The following is a 26,307-nucleotide window of genomic DNA, read 5'->3' on the forward strand; positions in this document are numbered from 1 at the left end:
ATAGAATAATGCCAGAGCAGTCCACCACTTGACGGTCGTCCCAAATTACCACGGCCATAAAGTCATAAACCCCGCCCATTTCTACAATTATCTTCTTAAAATCGGATTTTTAACCTAACCACACTGCTAACATTATGCCTAACCTTAACGTAAGACCAGAAAGCCCATTTGTGTTTTCTTGAAGCGTTACGATATAGACTTTGTGGCTGTGCTATCGAGTGGAAACCCCACTGGTCAGAGGGAGGCAGGGCAAACACTGTGACAAGCATAGGCATAACGCAGTTCGTTACTTGCCATCTCTCCCCACCCTAGGTCGATATTTGCCATTCGGATCTACAGTCGTACAATAGAAAATACGCATTTACCAAGATGCCTAAGCCACTGACAGACCAGGAGAAGAGAAAGCAGATATCGGTGCGAGGGCTTGCAGGAGTGGAAAATGTTTCAGACCTAAAGACTAATTTTAATCGCCATCTCCACTTTACGCTCGTAAAGGACCGAAATGTGGCGACCAAAAGGGACTACTATTTCGCCTTGGCCAACACCGTGCGCGACCATCTGGTTGGCCGATGGATCAGGACGCAGCAGCACTACTACGAGAAAGACCCCAAGGTAAGCGGTCGAGTTGCCGCAGTGACACAGTGTTCCCGTCCCATCGCAATCTTCCGTACATATTGCAGGCTTCGGCACGTAGGCCTGCGCCGCTGTCAGACTCCGGGGAAAGTGGGGAGGGGGTGGCTTTCCCGGGGAAATATCACTGCGCATTATGTGAAATTATGCTGAAATCTAGACTCTGCGCTTCAGACGCTAAAATTACATAAATGTTATGCTCATAATATCAATTGAGGGGAATGTAGACTATTTCATCCTCAATGTGATTATGCAGGGAAAATGGTAAAGGAATGCCACATTCTACATTAAGCACTCCATCAAAGCGCCTTGCCAGTTAGGCTACATAATGATGTTGCATCTCTGGATGAGAAGACATTCAGTAAATTTCTGTATATTATCTCATTCTTAATCACTGAGTTTATAAATAAACCGGAGACAGCATCCAAGATGGACGCCTGTCGTTTTCAACATAATCTACTCACGTTCGCATACTCTATTAAAAAAAAAAAGTCATCATATAAATTCAATACATTTTGAAGGATCTAAATTTAAATCTGTAAATTTTTTAATAATGTATAGATTTTTGTAACACAAAACATCACAAACACGCAAAAACAAAAACGCATACAGGGTTTTACATTCAAATACATTTAAAATGCTTAAAGCTGCAATATGTAACTTTTTGGACGACCCGATCAAATTCACATAACAATGTGAGTTATAGGTCTGTCATTCTCTTTGAAAGCAAGTCTAAGAAGTTGTAGATCTGTTCTATGTGCGCTATTTCTATGCTTCCCGTTTTTACGTTTTTGTGTCTTTAATTTTCGGTTTTGTACACGAGCTACAATATTTTTGTTTATGGAATATATATTTCACAGCGGTTTAGAAGTTACAATGATTCTCTACACTATACTTGCTTGTTTTGTCACATAAACTGAAATTAGGCTAACTATTATAATTTCAACAACCAGGAAATGGCGGAGCGATTTCTGGATAGTGCATCTTTAAGAGTAGCAATAGATTTAATTACTTTCTTATTCTTACAGAGCATATTATTTAATGTGACTAAGTAATTATTTAATTCAACCTTTAAAAATATCGAATATGATTTGTTATGTTCTTAAAGAAAGTCATTTTATGGATGTAATATTGAGCAAGAGTTATGAACAAATGCATCACATACGGTTCATTAGTTGAGAATCTTGTATTATTGAACACAAAAATAACATCATACATTTGCAGATTAATGTCTACCCAGAAAATAGTTACATACACACATTGGAAAAATAAATGTTACATTGACTCTGTCCAATTCTAGTGAATCTTTTTTTTATTTTTTATTTCAACAATTTACTACCCGTAATGTGCTAGAAGCCTTGCTTAAGACTGATGTCCACTGGGGCTGATATGCTTGATCAATTTTTGCTGCAGATCTCTGCCCCCTTGATTGCTGAATCATTAACCCATATTTTTAACCTGGCGAATATATCTCCCCAAGGTTTGGATGGCGGCCCATGTACTCCCCGTTCACAAAGGTGGTGACCCTAAATAATTATCGCCCAATTTCTTGCCTAGGTAAAATATTTGAATTCTTGATTATTTCTCAGCTAAGATCTTTCTTATCTTTGAAGTGTATTCTAAATGTACTGTACATCAGACAGGTTTTAGACCAGGTCATAGCACTATCTATGCTGCATCCCTAGTTATAAATGATTAACTGTATGGATAAAAGTTAACGTTGTGCTGTCATCTTCATTGACCTGTCAAAGGCTTTCGATACTGTTGATCACTCACTGCTAATTCAAAGGCATTCCTCAATTGGCCTAGACCAGGCTGCATGTGACTTGATAAATAGAACTCAATGTGTATCTACTGATGATGTTACATCAGGTTACCTCGACACTACCAAAGGTGTCCCGCAGGGTTCGATTCTGGGTCCTGTAACTTTTTAATGTTTACATTAACAATATTGACTTGTCTATTAAAAAAAAATGTAACCTGCACTTGCAAATAATACTGTTGGGTATGCTATTGCCCCCACAGTTGACCAGGCTCTATCTGAACTACAGTCTGTCTTCATTGTATTACAGAAAAACTTTATTGACCTGAAATTAGTATTGAATGCAGGTAAACAAAGTATATGTTGTTCTCTAGAGCGCATAAAAACAACTCTAATGATTTAAGCATATGTACTTTGGATGGTGTCTATATTGATCGTGTCCCTGCTTACAAAAATCTGGGCATCTGGATAGATGAAAAGCTGTCTTTTAAAAAGCATATTGATGAGTTAGTGAAGAAGCTGAGAATATAAATGGGCTTCTTCTATAGAAATGCAGTGCATTTGGAAAGTATTCAGACCCCTTGACTTTTTCCACATTTTGTTACTTTACAGCCTTATTCTAAAATGTATTAAATAGTTTTTTTCCCCTCATCAATACCCGATAATGACAAATAAAAAAGTTAAATATCACATTTACATAAGTATTCAGACCCTTTACTCAGTACTTTGTTGAAGCACCTTTGGCAGTGATTACAGCCTCAAGTCTTCTTGGGTATGACGCTACAAGCTTGGCACACTTGTATTTGGGGAGTTTCACCCATTCTTCTCTGCAGATCCTCTCAAGCTCTGTCAGGTGGTATGGGGAGTGTCGCTGCACAGCTATTTTCAGGTCTCTCCAGAGATGTTCGATCGGGTTCAAGTCCGGGCTCTGGCTGGGCCACTCAAGGACATTCAGAGACTTATCCCGAAGCCGCTCCTGCCTTGTCTTGGCTGTGTGCTTAGGGTCGTTGTCCTGATGGAAGGTGAACCTTCTCCCCAGTCTGAGGTCCTGAGTGCTCCGGAGGAGGTTCTCATCAAGGATATTTCTGTACTTTGCTCCGTTCATTTTTCCCTCGATCCTGATTAGTCTCCCAGTCCCTGCTGCTGAACAACATATCCACAGCATGACGCTGCCACCCCCATGCTTCACCGTAGGGATAGTGCCAAGTTTCCTCCAGATGTGACGCTTGGCATTCAGGCCAAAGAGTTCAATCTTGGTTTCATCAGACCAGAGAATCTGTTTTTTCAAGTGGCTTCTGTCTTGCCATTCTGCCATAAAGGCCTGATTGGTGGAGTGTTGCAGAGATGGTTGTCCTTCTGGAAGATCCTCCCATCACCACTGAGGCACTCTGGAGCTCTGTCAGAGTGACCATCGGGTACTTGGTCACCTCCCTGACCACGGCCCTTCTCCCCCGATTGCTCAGTTTGGCTGAGAAGCTAGCTCTAGGAACAGTCATGGTGGTTCCAAACTTATTCCATTTAAGAATGATGAAGGCCAATGTGTTCTTGGGGACCTTCAATGCTGCAAAAAAAGTTGGCACCCTTCCCCAGATCTGTGCCTCGACACAGTCATGTCTCGATACAGTCATGTCTTGGAGCTCTATGGACAAATTCTCTGACCTCATGACTTGTTTTTTTTTGCAAACATTTCTAAAATGCTGGTTTTGCTTTGTCATTATGGGGCATTGTGTGTATATTGGTGAGGAAAAAACTATTTCATCCTTTTAGAATAAGGCTGTCATGTAACAAAATGTGAAAAGGTCAAGGTGTCTGAACACTTTTCGAATACACTATTATGTGACTTGTTAAGCAAATTTTTACTCCTGAACTTATTTAGGCTTTCCATAACAAAGGGGTTGAATACTTATTGACTCAAGACATTTCAGATATACATGTTTTACTAATTTGTAAACATTTCTAAAAACATAATGACATTATGGGGTATTGTGTGTAGGCCAGTGACACAAAATCTCAATTTAATCAATTTTAAAATCAGGCTGTAACACAACAAAATGTGGAAAAAGTCAAGGGGTAAGAATACTTTCTGAAAGCACTGTGTGTACAAAATTATTGACAACCTTGATTAAGGCGTAGGTGTAGGCCGTCATTGTAAATAAGAATTTGTTCTTAACTGACTTGCCAAGTTAAATAAAAAAAAATAAAAAAAATAAAGATTAGCTATATTTTATGTTCCAAAAAATTGGGAAATTATATTATTTTAAACTAATACAATTGCTCAGAGAAAGCAATTTTGTTTAACAAGTAATACTTTTTTTCTCAAATGTAGGGGTCAAAATGATTGACACCCCTCTTTTCAATACCTTTCAATACCTCACCATGCGAGGATAATGGCGCTGGGCCTTTTTCTAAAATATCTTATGAGTTGGAGAACACATTGGACACATTGGGAGGGATCTTAGACCATTCCTCCATACAGAATCTCCCAGATCCTTGATATAGTTTGTCTGCGCTTATGTACAGCTCTCTTCCATTCGAACCACAGGTTTTCAATGGGTTTCAAGTCCGGAGACTTAACAATTTCTTTGTGGAATTTGATGTGTGCTTGGGGTTATTGTCTCGCTGGAAGATCCACTTGCGGCCAAGTATCCTCCTCCTGATATCCGAAGTCTATGCCGTATTCTGAGGCCTTAAACCTCTTGTAAACTTGAGTTTAGTCCACTTTAGTGTTGTTTGTGAGCTTCACAAAGTCCCCCAGCATGTAGGGCTCCACTGTCACACAGTCCACCACCTCATCCCCCTCCAAGATCTGAAACAAAACAAGCAGCTGTCTAAACAGGAGGCAGGTTCACTTCCTCTGAAGATTTCTAAACATTACTACTGCATAACATTTGTCATTTAGCAGACGCTCCTAGGACCAGTGGAAGCAAAATAGCCCCATAACATCAAAGGTCCGTCACCATATTTGCAGGTAGTTATGGGTTTTGATTTTGCTCATGCATACCTACTGTAAAATATGGTGGTGGATCTTTGATGTTATGGGGCTTTTCTGCTTCCACTGGTCGTGGGGGCCTTGTTAAGGTCAACAGCATCAACGCTGCTGCCTCTGCCAGGAGGCGGAATGTTGGCCGCATGTGGATCTTCCAGCAAGACCATAACCCCAAGCACACATCAAAGTCCACAAAGAAATTGTTAATCAATAGCAATATGCTAAATACGTTTACATGAAAGAAGCTATGCAAATATAGCAACAAGATAACAATATGAATTTGAAAAGTGGGATGCAATTACTTGGCGTGATAGGCCAAAGTTAGAGCAGGCTAAATTGGCAGTGGCTATTAGTGTAGCATTATACTGTATGTGGAGTTGGCATTAAATCAAATTTTATTTGTCACATGCGCCGAATACAACAGACCTTACAGTGAAATGCTTACTTACAAGCCCTTAACCAACAATGCAGTTTTAAGAAAAAAGCAACAAAAAAAAGTAAGAGATACGAATAACAAATAATTAAAGAGCAGCCATAAATAACAATAGCGGGGCTATGTACAAGGGGGTACCGGTACAAAGTCAATGTGCGGGGGCACCGGTGTTGAGGTAATTGAGGTAATATGTACATGCGGTCGGAGGCTGAGCAGTTGCCATACCAGGCAGTGATGCAACCCGTCAGGATGCTCTCGATGGTGTAGCTTCATAACCTTTTGAGGATCTGAGGACCCATGCCAAATCTTTTCAGTCTCCTGAGGGAGAATAGGTTTTGTCGTGCTCTCTTCACGACTGTCTTGGTTTGCTTGGACCATGTTCGTTTGTTGGTGATGTGAACGCCAAGGAACTTGAAGCTCTCAACCTGCTCCACTACAGCCCGTCGATGAGAATGGGGGCGTGCTCGGTCCTCCTTTTCCTGTAGTCCACAATCATCTCCTTTGTCTTGATCACGTTGAGGGAGAAGTTGTTGTCCTGGCACCACAGTCAAGTCTCTGACCTCTTCCCTATAGGCTGTCTCATCGTTGTCGGTGATCAGGCCAACCACTGTTGTGTCATCAGCAAACAATGATGGTGTTGGAGTCATGCCTGGCCTTGCAGTCATGAGTGAACAGGGAGTACAGGAGGGGACTGAGCACGCACCCCTGAGGGGCCACCGTGTTGAGGATCCGCGTGGCGGATATGTTGTTACCTACCCTTACCACCTGGGGGCGGTCCGTCAGGAAGTTCAAGATCCAGTTGCAGAGGGAGGTGTTTAGTCCCAGGGTCCTTAGCTTAGTGATGAGATTTGAGGGAGCTATGGTGTTTAACGCTGAGCTGTAGTCAATGAATAGCATTCTCACATAGGCATTCCTTTTGTCCAGGTGTGAAAGGGCAGTGTGTGCAATAGAGATTGCATCATCTGTGGATCTGTTGGGGTATGCAAAATGGAGTGGGTCTAGGGTTTCTGGGATAATGGTGTTGATGTGAGCCATGACCAGCCTTTCAAAGCCTTTCATGGCTACAGACGTGAGTGCCATGGGTTGGTAGTCATTTAGGCAGGTTACCTTAGTGTTTTGGGGCACAGGGACTATGGTGGTCTGCTTGAAACATGTTGGTATTACAGACTCAGACAGAGACAGCTTTGTACACGTCTCTGTGTGTGGAGTAAAGGTGGTCTAGATTTTTTTCCCCCTCTGGTTGCACATTTAACATGCTGATAGAAATTAAGTAAAACTGATTTAAGTTTCCCTGCATTAAAGTCCCCGGCCACTAGGAGCGCCGCCTCTGGATGAGCATTTTCCTGTTTGCTTTTGTCGGTATACAGCTCATTGAGTGCGGTTTTAGTGCCACCCTCAGTCTGTGGTGGTATGTTGACAGCTACGAAAAATACAGATAGTGTGGTCTACAGCTTATCATGAGCTACTCTACCTCAGGCGAGCAAAACCTTGAGACGTCCTTAGATATTGTGCACCAGCTGTTGTTTACATAAATGCATAGGCCCCCACCCTGTGTCTTACCAGAGGCTGCTGTTCTGTCCTGCCGATAGAGTGTATAACCCGCCAGCTGTATGTTATTCATGTCGGCGTTCAGCCATGTCCCGTTGGTTGGATAAACATGCTTTCAGTTCTTCCCAATTTTTTCCCCCAGCGATTGAACGTTAGCTAGCAGGACGGAAGGCAAAGGCAGATTAGCCACTCGTCGCCTGATCCTCACAAGGCACCCTGATCTCTTTCCGCAAAATCTCAGTTTCCTTCTTCAGCGAATAACAGCGATCTGGGGAGTTTGTGTTATATCTCTCCCGTCCGACTCATTGAAGAAGAACTCTTCATACAGTTTGAGGTGAGCAATCGCAGTGCTGATGTCCAGAAGCTCTTTTTCAGTCATAAGAGACGTTAGCAGCAACATGATGGACAAAACAAGTTACGAACAACGCGAAAAAACAAACAGGATAGCATGGTTGGCTAAGAGCCAGTAAGATGGCAGCCTTCCCCTCCGGCACCATCACCTAAACAATGGAGTAGATAAAGTTACTAGGCAAACACGCAAGCAGTATTAACTCAAAAGCAGGCCTTAATTCGCATAAAAAACAAGTGCACAAAAGTTGCAAAAAATTGAAAAACTACATGTAGCATCAAGAAAACTGATCAATGAGTTTAAACTACTTATGGCAGTAGGCCAGGCACGTGCACAGATAGGGGTCTACCTGTGCCTCCCACTTGGTCCTTTGCCATCCCACTCGCCAAGTGCCCTTTTGGGTGGTGGTATAATTTTATTTTTGAATACAGTTTTTGGCATTGTTCTGAAACCATTGCCCGCAAGTCGTCATGACATCGTCAAGTTCGCCACCCTCTACCCCCACCCAGTCCGTTTGTTGCGCCTGTTGTTCTGGCCCGTACAGAGTTCGCACGCACAAAACAAGCTCTCAGTCTCATGGCAGAGTTAGATGTTCATCCACGTCTTCCAAACTTTTTTTTATTTGCAGTTGCTCCAAACGTCAAATTTCGAAGTGTTTTTGTTGCTCCTGCTGCTCGTAAGTTTAGGCACTCATTCCGAATGGTTAAGGTAAGGGTTACGTTTTGGGATAGGGTTAAAACCAAAAACCAGCTTGCACGATGGGGATCAAACACACAACCTTCTGATCCAGAGTCATGGGACCACCCCCGTCCACAACACCCTAACAAAACCCAAGCCTACTTGATGGTAATAGCGCTCACTATTGCCCCAGTGGCCGGTTTTGAAGGCATTTCCCGACGTCCTTAGGACATGGATAGACGTCAATCTTGAACTACCTGGCTGCGCACACTTTGCAGCTGTCCGGTATCCAAGTTTGAGATGTGGTCACCGGTCGAGTGTGTAGCTAGCTACCTAGTTTAAATATCAACAGTACTGCAACAGCAGCAAAACATTTGATTAACACTTGAATACACTTGATTTACATCATCAATATTCGGGTCTGGTTGGCTGATACACGCAGCAGAGAGAGGCAGAAAGAGAGAGGATCGGCTGCGTCAATGACCCCTCCGACTCAACTCCATCCCTCCAGTCGGGAGTTGGACATGTGTGTCAGGGCAGCAGCAACACAGACCACAATATACTAAAATATCCAAACATGCCAGCCTGACATTTATCACGAGTTAGAATATTATGAATATTACATTTATTAAAGTTATTATTTAAAAATCGAAGAGCATTTAAGATAAAAAACTATCAGTCAAAAAAAAGGAGGGGTTGTGCTCTTTTTTCATTTTGAGCACCTGCACCCTGAAAAGGTCTGTGCACGGCCATGCAGTAGGCCTGACTATGGCATTACTAGTCATATAAACACCGTTCTCTGTTTATATTAACCGGCGTAAAGTCATAATCGACATAAGCAGGTCTCCTGCAACAGGGTGATCAAATGAAGACCCCGAGAACATATTGGACCAATACCTCCATGCCCCGTAAGAAATATAAATAACAATTTGTTTACACTAATCCTTAGTTCATAACCCCTGGTCATCAAGAGTTCAATTACATTTTTGGTATTCGTTCCATTTCTTATAATAATAATAATTTCTCATAATCAATCCATTCTTCCCAAAGTCCTCATGTTTACTAATGCATTCATATCTGTAGTAATAGTAGTGACACTGCTATTAGTAATAGTAGCCATCCTGTTATTTAGAGTGTTTATGTAACCCCATCTCCACCAATGATTGGCATCTCCCTCCCTAGTCGCTCTAACCTTTTAGAAGGGACCACTTAATGTGACTATTTTTAACAAGGGACTAGATGCCTTTGTCACTTTATCATGGTCACACTCAATGGGACAGTAGGGAGCTCTGTTTTCCATGTCCTAATTTGCATGCCCTCCTATTGTCGGAAAACCCCATTTGAAATGTCACAGGTCAATCGAAGTCTCGGGTGTCGTTCCCTCCTAGCTTTTCATTTAGGATATCAAACACACCATCCTGATCAATTATGTTGTGGCACTTTATACAACGGGTGAGTCTAATCCTGAATGCTGATTGGTTAAAACCGCATTACAGCCGGTGTCTATTCCACAAGTTATCACAGGCTAAATTTATGACGTTAAAATGCCTATTTACTCTGTTCCATCTGACTGTGAAATCCACTGTCTCAAAAGCATCTCACATTTATTTTAGAATAATATTTCATTTTCAACAGCAGAGATTTGTATAAAGCTTGCTGTCTGTCTCTCTGACATTTGCAGCATTGTTTCAGTATTCAAATTCGATTTTCAGCTGTCCCATAGTAAAGTATGTGTCGGGACGAGACAGACAGACAGGTACCCAGCATTTCTCAGTCAAAATCATGACTCAGCTGGCATAATTTTTATAGATATATACAGGACACAACAAAGCCTATTCCCCGTCAGGAAACTAAAAAGATGTGGCATGGGTCCTGAGATACTCAAAAGGTTCTACAGCTGCAACATCGAGAGCATCCTGATTGGTTGCATCGCTGCCTGGTACGGCAATTGCTCTGCCTCCGACCGCAAGGCACTACATAGTTGTTCCTCTGAACAACAGTGTCCTGACGAGTGAGCACACTTTCTATGTCAGGCAAAATCGTACCTCATTAGCTCATTGTTATGGATTTATCCAAATAAATGTCACTAGAAAACAGCTTAAACAAATGCAAATGCAGCCCCTTAGCTGTTATTCTGGCTGCTTTGACGTGACTGTAAGTTAGCCGTAATTGGCTAGCTAGCAAGCAAGGGATAAGAATGATGCCAGCCAGTATGGCAATGGAACATTTGAAATGAACGACTGGTCGCGTCCATAGATACAGAGCAAAAAGACTGAACGACTGGGTTGCATCTCTGGCAACCGAACCGATAGAAAGAACGACCAGCCGCCTTGGGTAACCCATTGTATAAAAGTGATAATGCCCTCAAAGCCGGTGTTTGGAGGATATATTGGCACGGTTTGCCGGCCCTCAACTTCTTCTCGGGCCTAACAACACCCGTGCCAATATATCCTCCAAACACCGGCTTCGAGGGCATTATCACTTAAGTGGGGCGGCAGGGTAGCCTAGTGGTTAGAGCGTTGGACTAGCAACCGAAAGGTTGCAAGATTGAATCCCCGAGCTGACAAGGTATACATCTGTCGTTCTGCCCCTGAACAAGGCAGTTAACCCACTGTTCCTTGGCCGTCATTGAAAATAAGAATTTGTTCTTAACTGACTTGCCTAGTTAAATAAAGGTATTTTTTTTTTTTAAGTATTGACCTTAGAAATAATGAAGCGAAGAGGCATTTGCAACTAGAGGCAAAAAACCTCTAGTTCACCTTTACTCCACACACAGAGATGCTTACAAAGCTCTCCCTCGCCCTCCATTTAGCAAATGTGACCATATCTCAAACAGGAAGTACCAGTGACGCTCTCGATACGGTAGTGGTCCGATGAAGCAGAGGCTAACCTACAGGACTGTTTTGCTAGCACAGACTGGAATATGTTCCGGGCTTCATTATTAAGTGCCTCGAAGACGTCGTCCCCACAGTGACCGTACGTTCATATCCCAACCAGAAGCCCTGGATTACAGGCAACAACCGCACTGAGCTAAAGGCTAGGGCTGACGATTTCACAGACCAGGACACTAATCTGGACGCTTATAAGAAATCCCGATACGCCCTCCAACAAACCATCAAACAGACAAAGTGTCAATGCCTTTTATGCTCATTTCGAGCTGTTCCACAGAACTGTGTGATCACGCTCTCCGTAGTTTATGTGAGTAAGACCTTTAAACAAGTTAACATTCACAAGGCCGCAGGGCCAGACGGATTACCAGGACGGGTACTCAGAGCATGTGCTGACCAGCTGGCAAGTGTCTTCATTGACATTTTCAACCTCTCCCTGACCCAGTCTGTAATAGCTACATGTTCCAAGAAGACCACCATAGTCCCTGTGCCCAAAAATGTCAAGGTAACATGCCTAAATGACTATCGCCCTTTAGCACTCACATCTCTAAAAATATAATGCTTTGAAATGCTGGTCATGGCTCACATCAACACCATCATCCCATACACTGGACCCACTTCAATTCGCATACCGCCCCATCAAATCCACAGATGACGCAATCTCTATTGCCTTCCACACTGCCCTTTCTCACCTGGACAAAAGGAACACCTATGTTAGAATGCTGTTCATTTACGCCAAGCTCAGCATTCAACTCCATAGTGCCCTCCAAGCTCATCACTCATCACTCTCCCTCTGACACTGGATCCTGGACTTCCTGATGGGCCGCTCCCGGGTGGTGAGGGTAGACAACAACACATCCACCACACTGACCCTCAACACGGGGCCACTCCGGAGTGCATGCTTAGTCCGCTCCTGTACTCCCTGTTCACCCACGACTGCGTGTTTGTGCACGACTCCAACACCATCATTAAGACACGACAGTGGTAGGACTGATCACTGACGATGATGAGACAGCCTACAGGGAGGTCAGAGACCTGGCAGTGTGGTGCCAGGACAATAAGATCTCCCTCAACGTCAGCAAGACAAAGGAGCTACTCGTGGACTACAGGAAATGGAGAAAAGGAGGGCAGAGCAAGCCCACATTCACATCGACAGGGCTGTAGTGGAGAAGGTCAAGCGCTTCAAGTTCCTCGGTTTGCACATTACTAAGGACCTATCATGGTCCAAACACACCAACACAGTCGTGAAGAGGGAACGACAACACCTCTTCCCTCTCAGGAGGTTGAAAAGATTTGTATTTGATCTGCGCATGTGCCAGGCCAGTCCCGGGTAGCGTAAGCTTCCGTCTTATGTGCGAGTGAAGTGAGTTATGAAAAACGTTAAGTATGCATCTTATACATCGTTTTCACATACACACTTCATATGTCCCAACTCAGAATCAAATAGTCTTCGCAAAAATAACATGGTCACTGTGGTAGAACGTTTATTTTGAGTGCCCGATTTTCTGCATTGACACAAGTCCCATCAGATGTGTCCATGAAAACAGGATTATTAGGGAAATCGTTCTTGCAAAGCATGTAAACATTTTAAACTAACTATTATATTAACCTGACTATCCACAATAACTGCATTATTATGTGCATGTAACCATGCCCATTGAGAGCACCTTGACTGGCTGCAACCCCACTTGGAATAGCAACTGCTTGACACCGCAAGGAGCAACAGAGGGTAGTGCGTACGGCTCGGTACATCACTGGGGCCGAGCTCCTTGCCATCCAGGACCTCTAAAGCAGGTGGAGTCAGAGGAAGGCCCTAAAAATTGTCAAAGACTCCAGCCACTCAAGTCATAGACTGTTCTCTCTGCTACCGCACGACAAGTGGTACGAGGGCACCAAATCTGGGACCAAAAAGCTCCCGAACAGATTCTACCCCCAAGCCATAAGACGGCTGAACAGTTAACCAAATGGCTACACAGACTATTTGCATTGTCCCCCTTTTTTTGCACTGACATTCTTGCACACTTACTGGACTCTACCAACACACTCACACATACTACACTCACACACTATATACGCTCACACAAACACTCACACACAGACACAATTTCACACTCTTCACATAGGCTGCTGCTACTCTGTTTATTATCTGTCCTGATTGCCTAGTCACTTTTACCCCTACCTACATGTACAAATTACCTCAACTACCTCATACCCCTGCACATTGACTGTGTTCTGGTACTCCTTACAGAGACTGGACTCTGTTTATCATGCGTCCTTGCGCTTTATTACAAATGCCAAGTCACTCACCCACCATTGCACATTGTACCAAATGGTAGGTTGGACCTCACTTCATATGCACAGAAAGCTACATTTGTACGTGTTCATCTACAAAGGCCTTTTGAGTAAACTTCCTCTTTACCTCTGTAGTCTGGTCTCCTTCACCACCAACAGTTGTTGATTGTTGCTGCCTTCTTGGCCAGGTCTCCCTTGAAAAAGAGACTCCGGGTCTCAATGGGCTTTTCCTGGTTAAAAAAAGGTTAAATAAATAAAACAATAGAAACTCCTTGTATATAGCCTCATTATTGTTTTTTAAATTGTGTTACTATTTCCATATTTCTTCTTATTTGCTCATCTTTTCTTACTTTCTAACTCGACATTGTTGGGAATGGGCTCATACGTAAGCAATTCACGGTAAAGTCTACACCTGTTGTATTTGGTGCATGTGACAAAAATGTACTTGATTTCATTATAATTTCATTGCATCGCTTCAGTGTGAGTTACATACCCCATACATGAATTGGAATCTGAATGAGAATATGATGTAAAAAGTATAGCACTGCTGTTTTTGGCAGCACCGGCTCTCCCCTCTTGGCTACAGCTGCTGCCTCTCTAGGAGAATAGGAGAGGCAGAGATGTTGCATTTCTCAGGGCAACCACATGGGGGCACATTACTGTTCGATGGCTGAAGGTGTGTTGAATGTAGAGGATATTCTGCACTGTACTGTATTGCATTAGCTTTCCTTGATGTACCTTCCTCTGTTGTTCCTCTCCAGCGTGTGTACTACCTGTCCCTGGAGTTCTACATGGGGCGCACCCTGCAGAATACCATGGTGAACCTGGCACTGGAGAATGCCTGTGATGAGGCCACCTATCAGGTGACTGACGGATAGGCCTTAGGGCCATAGGACCCTTCTGGACCATAAGTGTCCCATCATAGTTACCTCAACCTAGTACCTTGTCTGTGACATACACTGTGGAGGGTATGAAACTGGCACATTGAACATTAATGACACTGGCAATGAGTGCTTTTTTTTCACACTTCATGTAAGATTCAAGAATACTTTCTGATTTATATAATAATTTCAGGTACATGTCCCTACTCTGAGATTGAACAGTGCCCCCATCCCCTTGTATTCAGATGCTAAAGCTTGACTTATTACACTAATGTAGCTCCCATCCTCCCTCCGTCCTAAAATGTATAATGGCTAATAAAGTACTATAAATCTGAACAATGTATCTTCGTCTTCAACAGTTGGGTCTGGACATGGAGGAGCTGCAGGACATTGAGGAGGATGCCGGCCTGGGAAATGGTGGTCTTGGACGGCTCGCCGGTGAGTTTCTCCTCCTACTCCTTGGCTCTCGATTAGTCTACCTCACTGGTTCTTCCCTGCAGAAATCGTGTAGCCAATGACAGTGATGCTCAGTCAGTGGTCAGGACAACCCTCACCTCATCTCTCCTTCCCCACCTGTGCTCTCAGCCTGCTTCCTAGATTCCATGGCGTCTCTGGGGCTGGCAGCTTACGGCTACGGCATCCGCTATGAGTTTGGCATCTTCAACCAGAAAATAGTCAATGGCTGGCAGGTAGTTTGACTGACTGGCAAAGTTGACCATATTTATGTACATGTCTGTGAGTGTATATGGTACTTTCCAGTGCTTGTTGGAGTCATGTGTTTTAGATGGTCCACTTATTTGATGAATCATTTCTCACATTCTCACATTTTTGTCATCTACTCACAGTAGAGTCATGATGCTGTGTAATCAGAATAATCAACTCATAGTTCATTGTAGTGACTGACATTTCTTCACAGGTGGAGGAGGCTGATGATTGGCTGCGCTACGGCAACCCCTGGGAGAAGGCCCGCCCTGAGTACATGCGACCGGTCCACTTCTATGGCAGAGTGGAGCACACCCCCGAAGGGGTGAAATGGGTTGACACACAGGTGAGAGGCCACATAGAAAGGATACCACATAGAAAGTGTCACCATTGCCGACGTAACTAAACATTACATGACCCTGCTATGTTGACAGGTAGTGTTGGCCCTTCCTTATGACACCCCGGTCCCTGGCTACAGGAACAACGTTGTGAACACCATGAGACTGTGGTCTGCCAAGGCCCCATGTGATTTCAACCTGAAAGACTGTGAGTTACTTCTGGACTGTTTGGGCTTGTCTGGTTTACTGCTTGAACCTGCTGATTCAATTATGCAGTACTTAAAACTTCTTATGGCTGCGGATCGATATGACAACAGCCAGTGAAAGTGCAGGGCGCCAAATTCAAACAACAGAAATCTCATAATTAAAATTCTTCAAACATACAAGTATCTTGTACCATTTTAAAGGTAATCTTGTTGTTAATCCCACCACAGTGTCCGATTTCAAAAAAGGCTTTATGGCGAAAGCACCACAAACGATTATGTTAGGTCACCGCCAAGTCACAGAAAAACGCAGCCATTTTTCCAGCCAAAGACAGGAGTCACAAAAAGCAGAAATAGTGATACAATTAGTCACTAACCTTTGATGATCTTCATCATATGACACTCATAGGACTTCATGTTACACAATACATGTATATGTTACAAAATACATGTTTTGTTCGGTAAAGTTCATATTTATATAAAAAAATCTCAGTATACATTGGCACGTTATGTTCAGTAGTTCCAAAAACATCCGGTGATTTTGCAGAGAGCCACATCAATTTCCAGAAATACTAATAATAAACGTTGATCAAAGATACAAGTGTTATACATGGAATTTTAGATCCATTCTCTTTAATGCAACCGCTGTGTCAGATTTCAAAAAATATTTACGGAAAAAGCAAACCATGCAATAATCTGAGTACGGCGCTCAGAGCCCAAACCAGCCAAAAAGATATCCGCCATATTGTGCAGTCAACAGAAGTCAGAAATAACATGATAAATATTCACTTACCTTTGATGATCTTCATCAGAATGCACTCCCAGGACTCCCAGCTCCACAATACATGTTTGTTTTGTTCGATAATGTCCATCATTTATGTCCAAATAGCTACTTTTATTAACGCGTTTTGTAAACAAATCCAAAGTCACAAAGCGCGTTCACTAGGAGCAGACGAAATGTCAAAAAGTTCTGTTACAGTCCGTAGAAACATGTCAAACGATGTATAGAATCAATCTTTAGGACATTTTTAACATAAATCTTCAATAATGTTCCAACCGGAAAATTCCTTTGTCTTCGGAAAAGCAAATGGAACAGAGCTCGCTCTCACGTGAACGAGCGTCACAAGCTCAAAGCATTCTGCCAGACCTCTGACTCATTCCCCTCTCATTCGGCCCCACTTCACAGTAGAAGCATCAAACAAGGTTCTATAGACTATTGACATATAGTGGAGGCCTTAAGAAGTGCAACATGAACCATATCCCACTGTATCTTCAATAGGGAATGAGTTGAAAAATGACCAACCTCAGATTTCCCACTTCCCATTTGGATTTTTTCACAGGTTTTTGCCTGCCATATGAGTTCTGTTATACTCACAGACATCATTCAAAGAGTTTTAGAAACTTCAGAGTGTTTTCTATCCAAATATACTAATAATATGCATATATTAGCAACTGGGGCTGAGTAGCAGGCCGTTTACTCTGGGCACCTCTGGGCACCTTATTCATCCAAGCTACTCAATACTGCCCCCAGCCATAAGAAGTTAACATCTTTACAACCTTTGTAATTATATTGTCAGTCATCTAATTCACCAGTCAGATTGTCAGGATTGGAGCTGGGAAAAACAGTATAGTGCAAGGCATTTTAAATGGATGATGTGGCCAGAAGTTTTTATTCCGTTCTACAGTCAATGTTGGTGGCTACATTCAGGCTGTGCTGGACAGGAACTTGGCTGAGAACATCTCCCGTGTCCTCTACCCTAATGACAACGTGAGTAGAACCCAGTGTTTATGTAACCTTTATTTAACCAGCCAGCAATGCACTGTTATGAGGAATTCATAATAACCAAGTGTGATGGACTGTGGATCTGTGTTTGACCCCAGTTCTTCGAGGGCAAGGAGCTTCGTCTGAAGCAGGAGTACTTTGTGGTGGCAGCCACTCTGCAGGACATCGTCCGTCGCTTCAAGTCCTCCAAGTTTGGCTCCACCGAGGTTGTGCGTGTGGACCTGTCCACCCTACCTGACAAGGTAAGCTAGATACAATAGAAATCCTTAGCGTCCTAGACTATGTTGTAACCGGACGATATGTATCAAAGCACCATACACTCTCTAAATGTCTTTGTTCATTGACCACTCTACGGTACTATGCCAAAGACACAAGTGTGTGTGGCGGAGTGTGAGACTATATGCAAAAGTTTCCTTGCCTAACTGCATTGTATCTATTTGTGCTGATGTCCTCTCTCTTGCCTATATTGTAGGTGGCCATCCAGCTGAACGACACCCACCCTGCCATGGCCATCCCTGAGCTGATGAGGATCCTGTTGGACACGGAGCACCAGACATGGGAGAAGGTATAGTGCTGGTCCCCCTGCTTAAGCAAAAGTGTTGCACAAAAAAATAGAAGTGTAAAGAATACGCACCACAAAAAGGGGAATGCTCCCAGAGATCTTTATATAATGACGAGATGCTCATGTCTCTGCCCTAACAGTGGGAGTCGTTGTCCCAAAGGCGGGAAGGCAGGTCACAAGCTTAGGTCTAAAATAAGCCAATAGAAACACATTGGGCTTATTTTGGACAGATTTTGGCAAGAGTGAAACCTCTTGCTTAGCCTCTTCCTCTCCGATGCCCCTAAATTGATTGACCAAACATTCACTAAGACAATTTCCTTCTACATGCATCTTTGTGTTTTCCCCCTCTCTCAGGCCTGGGACATCGTTACGCGTACATGTGCCTACACCAACCATACAGTCTTGCCTGAGGCCCTGGAGCGCTGGCCCATCGACCTGTTCCAAAACCTTCTGCCCAGACACCTGGAGATCATCTTCGAGATCAACCGACGCCACCTGGAGGTAGAGAGAGGAAGAGGGCGGGAGGGAGGGGGGTGGAGTGGGAGAAAGAAAGAGAGAGTGAGAGAGACATCCAAATGATTACTCCATATTACAGTGTGGGTCAAATAATAAAGGCATGGATCTTAAAACCACCAGACTGTACGATTTTAGCCGTCCTATGCCATGATTTTGCAGTCTCAGACAAAATGTCCACATCAGTGGCAAATTCTTAGGTCGTAAACGATTGTCGGACATCTTGGCTCATTCAGTGTGACAGGGTCTAGGTTTGCCAATTAAGTACCATTACGTGTGGTCGTAGGCTCCAACAAAGTTGTGTCAGTGTCTGAAATGTTGAGCCTTTATCGTATAGTGTGGGTGATGTTACGAGACGATCCTGGTGACTGACCTAAGCCACAAGGCACCTGACGATCATTGTGAATAGGCAGATTAATATAACAGTTTGTTTTAAACATTTTCATGCTTTGAAAGAAGAGTGATGTCCCGTATAATCTAGTTTGTGTGATACATCTGAAATCAGGCTACCTGGTGGGATTTTGATAAGTGTACAAAATCAGCAATCAAAATAAATGTTCAGCGACCATGTTCTTTTGGGGCAGCCTATTTAATTCTGAGTTCGGACACCAAAAGAATGCAGGCACCTGCTCGTCGAAGATCTCATTCGAAAGTCATGGGCATTAATATGGAGTTGGTCTCCCCTTTGCTGCTATAACAGCCTCCACTCTCCTGGGAAGGCTTTCCACTAGATGTTGGAACATTGTTGCAGACACTTGCTTCCATTCAGCCACAAGAGAATAGTGAGGTTGGGAACTGATGTTGGGCGATGAGGCCTGGCTCACAGTCAGAGTTCCGAATCCTCAGAAAGGTGTTCTATGAGGTTGAGGTCAGGGGCTCTGTGCAGGCCTGTCAAATTCTTCCACAACGATCTCGACAAACCATTTCTGTAGGGACCTCACGTTGTGCACGGGGGCATTGTCATGCTGAAACAGGAAAGGGCCTTCCCCAAACTGTTACCACAAATGTAGAAGCACAGAATCGTCTAGAATGTCATTTTATGCTGTAGCGTTAAGATTTCCCTTCACTGGAACGAAGGGGCATAGCCCGAACCATGAAAAACAGCCCCAGACCATTATTCCTCCTCCACTAAACTTTTCTGTTGGCACTATGCATTCGGACAGGTAGCGTTATCCCGGCATCCGCCAAACCCAGATTTCTCCATCGGACTGCCAGGTGGGTAAGCGTGATTCATCAATCCAGAGAATGCGTTTACACTGCTCCAGAGTTCAATGGCGGCGAGCTTTACACCACTCCAGCCGACGCCTGACATTGCGCATGGTGATCTTAGGCTTGTGTGTGGCTGCTCGGCCATGGAAACCCATTTCATGAAGCTCCCGACCGAACTGTTCTTGTGCTGACGTTGCTTCCAGATGCAGTTTGTAAGTCAGTAGTGAGTGTTACAACGGAGATCACATTTTTTTAACGTTCTACGTGCTTCAGCACTCGGCGGTCCCGTTCTGTGAGCTAGACATTTCCACTTTACAATAAAAGCACTTACAGTTGACCGGGGCAGCTCTAGCAGGGCAGAAATTTGACAAACTGACTTGTTGGAAAGGTGGCATGCTATGACGGTCACTCAGTCACTAAGCTCTTCGGTAAGGGCCATTCTACTGCCACTGTTTGTCTATGGAGATTGCATGTCTTTGTGCTTAATTTTATACACCTGTCAGCAACGGGTGTGGCTGAAATAGCCAAATCCACTAATTTGAAGGGGCGTCTACATACTTATGTATATATAGTGTATATTTGTACATGAAAACTATTTCTAAAATGCATACTTTGTTGTTCCGAACTCACTTCACTCGCACATAAGCATAGAGTGAGGCTTGTGCCGCTGGTGCTGGCACACGTGCAGATCAAATAAACAATTGCAGTTGATGGAGCCTATGTCAGCTGATGTAGCCTTGCAAGCCAATCACAGAATGTGACGACAGAACTGGAGTAGATTGTACAATCTGTCCATGTTGACATCAAGATCTAATTTGGGAACACCACACTGTGTGACGTGATGAAAGACTCAATCCGACGTACCGTCTGCAGAGCCTTTTAGAGGGATTTAAAAGTTAGATACAGTCCAAAACATGCCTCAACATTTTATGTGCTAGCATCTCTCGCTAACGTGATCAAAACAGGAAGGGCCGTACAACTACTGTAAAATCCTTTGTCCCTCCTCCCTCAGCGCATTGCTAACCTTTACCCCGGGGACGATGACCGTCTGCGCCGCATGTCCCTGGTGGAGGAGGGCGACCAGAAGAAGATCAACATGGCCCACCTGTGCATCGTGGGCTCCCACGCCGTCAACGGAGTGGCCCGCATCCACTCGGACATCATCAAGGCCACTCTGTACAAAAAAAAACGTTGTTTTATTTTGGCGTTAGCTATACTGTACTTTGCTATCCCATTGGTCAATGAGATGTAGAGGGGCATTTGATCATTCGTTCATTGTGTCCACAGGTTCAAGGACTTCTACGAGGTGGACCCCCACAAGTTCCAGAACAAGACCAATGGCATCACACCCCGACGCTGGCTGGTCATGTGCAATCCTGGACTGGCTGAAGTCATTGCAGAGGTATGTGGCGGAGTATACAGCCGAAGCGAAGTAAGAGTGGCTTTGACAGTAGTGTTTGATAGAATTCTTCTAAACATGGGTATTTCTGAATGTTTGAATGTGCAGAGGATCGGTGAGGATTACATCCGCGATCTGGACCAACTGAAGAATTTGCTGGAGTTTGTGGATGACGACTCTTTGATTCGGGACGTCGCCAAGATCAAACAGGTCAGAACACAACAGTCTCTTTTCATATGTTGTCATTTCAGTCAACGTCTCAGTCGGAGACGATGACTCCTCCTAACACCTGTTTCTATCTGTAGGAGAACAAGCTGAAGTTTTCTGCCTATCTCGAGGAGCACTACAGGGTGAAGATCAACCCCAACTCCATGTTCGACGTTCAAGTCAAGAGGATCCACGAGTACAAGAGGCAGCTGCTCAACTGCCTGCACATCATCACTCTCTACAACCGTGAGTTGTACTCCATTCTTTCACAGCTCTACTGAGAGACATTATTCAGTAAACCAAGTTCACCTGTCTTCTTTTTCAATCAGGCATCAAGAAGGAGCCCAACAAGAATTGGACCCCCAGGACTATCATGATTGGAGGAAAGGTGAGTAGCAATTAAAGTGTGGTTACATAACAAGGATACACAGTGTATTGTAAAAGTCTTAGTCATAGATATATTTTGTTAGCCTGGTCCTACATCTGTTTGAACTGTCTTGCCAACTCCTATGGAGACAGTGACTATAGTTTAATACAACACAAACAGATCTGGGACCAGGCTAATCTTTTGAGCTGTATGAGATTTTGGCATCCATGTGCTTCCATATGTTTTTCTCAATTTTTCCCAGGCTGCCCCTGGTTACCACACTGCTAAGCTGATCATCAGGCTGATCACGGCCATTGGAGATATTGTCAACCAGGACGAGGTGGTGGGCGACCGTCTCAAAGTCATCTTCCTGGAGAACTACAAGGTCACTCTGGCCGAGAAAAGTAAAAAAGTCACATACCTGTTGGTTTCTTTCTTTATGCGCCCATAGGAGCTAAGTAACCCTCCACGTCTTCCTTCTTCGTTTCAGACTTTGCGCTAGCTAGCGCCGTCAAATTTTGTTAAAGGTTCTAAGACACATCTTTCTCTGCCTGGTCTCATCTCTCTATTTCTGTTTATCGCTGTCCCTCTCTCTTCCCCCCCATCTCTCTTTCTCTCTCTACCCAGTCATCCCTGCGTCCGATCTATCTGAGCAGATCTCCACAGCTGGCACAGAGGCGTCTGGAACTGGCAACATGAAGTTCATGCTGAACGGAGCGCTCACCATCGGCACAATGGACGGAGCCAACGTAGAGATGGCTGAGGAGGCCGGGGAGGAGAACCTCTTCATCTTTGGTATGAGGGTGGATGACGCGGACGCCATGGACAAGAGCGGGTAAGACAGTGGGGGGTGTGAGTGGGTGGATGGATGGACAAAGAGGTTCTGGTTAGTGATGGTGGAGAAGACAAAAATATTGGCATTGGATGATGGCTATGGAGAGAACTTTTGGATGACATTGAAGGATGCTTACTTGGTCAAGTTTGGTGGAGAAGCCAAGACGTTTGGAATGGTGAAGGATGGAACGGAAGCAGATTTTTTGGGGGGGGATGACTTGGAAATGATGATAGGTGGAAAAATGACATAATGGAAAAAATATGTTTTATCTTCTTTATAAATGTATCCTCTTCTTTATTAATTTATCCATCTTCCAGATATGATGCCATGGATTACTACAATCGCATTCCTGAGCTGAAGCAGGCCATGGACCAGATCGCTGGTGGATACTTCAGCCCCGACCAACATGACCTCTTCAAGGACATTGTCAACATGCTACTGCATCATGACAGGTGGGGGGAAAAAGCTGAGTCACCGAAAGAATACCCAAATGCTGACACACTGTACTCAACTGATACACACGCAGCCACACAATGTCTAACCAAGCATGATGTTTGTGTTGCAGATTCAAGGTGTTCGCTGACTACGAAGCCTACATCAAATGTCAGGACAAAGTCAGTGCTCTCTACAAGGTCAGTTCTTCATAGACTATCATTTTATTTTTTCTTAATTTCTTTCTTTTTTTGTAAAGTGTGTTAAGACCTGTTTAAATGCACTGTAAATAAAAGGTGACTTGACTATTCCCCTGTCAATTCTAAGAGTTTTTCCACATACATAACATAACAGTATTCCTTCTTTCTGCAATGGTTTTAATTCCCCTCTCTTCCAATCCATCCCAACAGAACCCCAAAGAATGGACCAAGATGGTGATCCACAACATCGCCGGTTGTGGTAAATTCTCTAGCGACCGCACCATCTCCCAGTACGCCCGGGAGATCTGGGGCATGGAGCCCAGCCTGGAAAGGATCCCTGCCCCAGATGATCCTCGCCAATAAGCCCCAGCCCGAAAACCAGCCTCAGGCTTGTCCACATTCCCAACCTCTGTTTTTCCCACAGCCCCCAACTTCTGCCTTTACCTCTGGCTATTCCACAAAAAAAGAAATGTTAACTTGAGAAATGGTTTAGAAACCTGAAATCCCCCCTATAATTAGTACCTTTTCATTGTGTTATTTAATTGTGGTCAGTATTAGTTAATGATTGACTATAGCAACCCCCTGTCCAGCTATGTGATGGCCAATAACCTGATACCACTTTTAACCTCAACGTTCGGTATTCATTTTCAATGGGCTGAATAAAAATCAGCATTCACTTTCTCAATGCATGGCTGTGCAACATCAGTAACACTGTTCACCATCGTTTAAGACAATTTGGCCAGAGAATACACCCTTTAACAGTCATTGGGGTCAACAAGTAGCTGGAAACCTCAACACTGTGTAATGGTACCAAAACCATGTCTTCCAAGGTTGAGTAGGGTTAACATTAGAGTGGCTTATCATAATACAGTATTGAAAATATGCACGTTCTTCTCACATAGACACTGTGATTCTACACTACAGCGTTGGCCTGCCAATGACCACCTCTTTATTCATATCTGCACCAAATAACGAATCAGGTTCAATGGACTAGGCTTGCCCCCACACAATGCTTATTACAAAAATGCTTTCTGCTATAAGCTGTGTTTTGTTTAGCATGATCCCATCAGTATATCCTCAAAACGTTGTTCCAGTGCAAATTATGATCCTTCATTTAGTGCAACAAACTAAGCCTTCTCTCCTCCACCTTCTCTGCCTAATACCTCTATGATTGACTATAAAGCTGCCTTAACTAAGCTGTGTGTGTAGTTGTACGGCCCAAAGTGAGCCCATGACCACCTTGACTGCTCACGTAAGCAGCTCGTTTTTTATGTTAAAATGAATAACAATTTCTGGTACAATAGTATTTTTCAGTGTTTGGAAGTCTTGGACTTAAAGTTAAGATTATACTAGTAATTGAGTGTGTAGGGTTGATGTAAATTGCACTTTCCATTAGTTTATTAATGTTTATCTTCCTTTAGAGTCTGAAAAGCACTGAAAGCTTCAAAACCCTGCATTCTCTTGTTAATGTGAAACAATCGTCAATAAAGGAGACAAAGTTACAATAATTGTTGTGATATTTTGTTACATTCCAAAATAGCTACATTCTCTCATCACTTTTTGTCTACATTTTTGTGTCTATGAATAAAAACGGAGCAAATTACACCGCGGAAATGAGGTAAAGATCATATGACGGAGCTACAGCAGGACTATAAAATTGCAAACAAAGCCAAAGTGAAGTACACACAACTCACAAACAAGCTAACTAGCTGTGTAACTGGAACCTGTTGCTGCGTTTGAATCATGTCTGGCCTTCTGCGGGGAATGCTGAATGTACGGTTTGGTTGGCTGTGGCTCTTCTTTGAGATTGAGTTGGCGGATCGTGTCCAACTTTTAAGATGCATACACCGCCACCTAAGAAGCATGCACCGCCACCCAAAATACAAGAGCCACACGGGACAACTTTGTTTGGATGTCTGGACGATACATTAAATATTTAGCTAGCTAATGACCTCCTTTTCCCAGTGGCGTGCCGTGGGCCTGGGGCCTGGGCCTTCAGTGAGGTACTACACAGTCCCACCCGAATTAATCCACCTCTTATTACCATCATTATGATGCCATGGCTCTAGACACTATACATTTAGACAGAAACGCAGTATAACCAGGCGTTGCGTCACCTTGAAATTGACAAATTGACATTTTTTGGGTAAACAGTGTTTACACTGGAGCCAGCAGGCGTACAATAGCCAACTCTAAAGCTGTTTGGTTGACACAAAATTTTAATTTCCATTCACTATAAGCTACAAGCGCCCGCACTGTTGATTCTGAAGGCCTGAGGGCAGATTTTAGACCCCTGGCAACACATGATGGCTGAATATGATTGGATAAAAGATCTAACATAAAGACCAGCCCTCCAAATCTCAACCTGGGGCTGGAAGCAGTGCAACCAAGAGGAAATCTATGAAATGAAGAGTATAACTCTTACTCTGGGGAATAATTTAATACATATTTGTGGGAAAATATATTTAAAAAAATATATATATTCTGATGATGTTTAGGCCAGCAGAGAAGGCCTTGCTGGCCCCGATGGCCCACCACTGCCTTTTCCACATGGAAAAGACAGACAGAGACTTGCTAGCTATGTTAGCTAGTTAGCTGGGATTTTCTACAAGGAATCTGCGTCCCGAAAAAAGCTTCTCCCAAGTGGGTGTGACACCTACTCCCATTGCCTGCTGCACTGCTGCTTGGATTCCATCTGGCAATTTATTCACTGTCTGCCCTGGCCTGTCTCCCCCTGTCTGGTATAGGTACCCCCACCACACTCCCCTCTATCTCCAAGCTTTCGCTCGCCTCCAGCACACATGCACTGTTGAGGCGAGTGACTCTGAACTTACAATGGCTTACAATCCCCCTTGCGTGACTTTACCTGGCAACAACATTTTAATAAATCTAACCTCCCCCTGACAACAGCAACCATCTTGTCAGCAATTAAAAGCTCAGAAGTGGGTTTGACCGAAACTTGACCTTTCGTCACAGGTATAGGGTCATAACAAGGTGAACGAGTCTAAGCATCTTCTGTGGCTGTTTTCATCAGGTCTGCGGCAGCCTTGTGTTCTCAGAAAACCAGTCATATTCTCAGAACCTCAGACGACGAGACGGCCTACAGGGAG

The 26,307-nt window shown here is 43.7% G+C and overlaps 1 protein-coding gene across 1 annotated transcript; it reads left to right on the forward strand.

Annotated features, from left to right (window-relative positions):
• The first annotated feature begins 113 nt into the window (after window positions 1–113).
• Window positions 114–24,705, forward strand: LOC129835098 (glycogen phosphorylase, muscle form-like). The gene is made up of 20 exons (XM_055900486.1): window positions 114–612; window positions 14,328–14,429; window positions 14,807–14,885; window positions 15,033–15,136; window positions 15,364–15,495; window positions 15,584–15,695; window positions 17,376–17,458; window positions 17,572–17,715; window positions 17,946–18,038; window positions 18,390–18,536; window positions 20,770–20,933; window positions 21,045–21,159; window positions 21,265–21,366; window positions 21,462–21,609; window positions 21,693–21,751; window positions 21,993–22,134; window positions 22,358–22,565; window positions 22,883–23,017; window positions 23,131–23,197; window positions 23,408–24,705. The coding sequence occupies exons 1-20, from the start codon at window positions 370–372 to the stop codon at window positions 23,558–23,560; spliced, it is 2,532 nt and encodes an 843-aa protein (XP_055756461.1). The 5' UTR covers window positions 114–369; the 3' UTR covers window positions 23,561–24,705.
• Window positions 24,706–26,307: the final 1,602 nt, after the last annotated feature.

This window comes from Salvelinus fontinalis, chromosome 36 (assembly GCF_029448725.1).
Source record: "Salvelinus fontinalis isolate EN_2023a chromosome 36, ASM2944872v1, whole genome shotgun sequence".
Classification (NCBI taxonomy): Eukaryota; Metazoa; Chordata; class Actinopteri; order Salmoniformes; family Salmonidae; genus Salvelinus; species Salvelinus fontinalis.

Bases quoted from the DNA above. Each gene is read 5' to 3' on its own strand.
- LOC129835098 (XM_055900486.1), top strand. From the start codon at position 370: ATGCCTAAGCCACTGACAGACCAGGAGAAGAGAAAGCAGATATCGGTG. The intron at 15,696-17,375 runs GTGAGTTACTTC...TCCGTTCTACAG, and splicing joins TGATTTCAACCTGAAAGACT to TCAATGTTGGTGGCTACATT. The intron at 23,018-23,130 runs GTGGGGGGAAAA...TTTGTGTTGCAG, and splicing joins ATGCTACTGCATCATGACAG to ATTCAAGGTGTTCGCTGACT.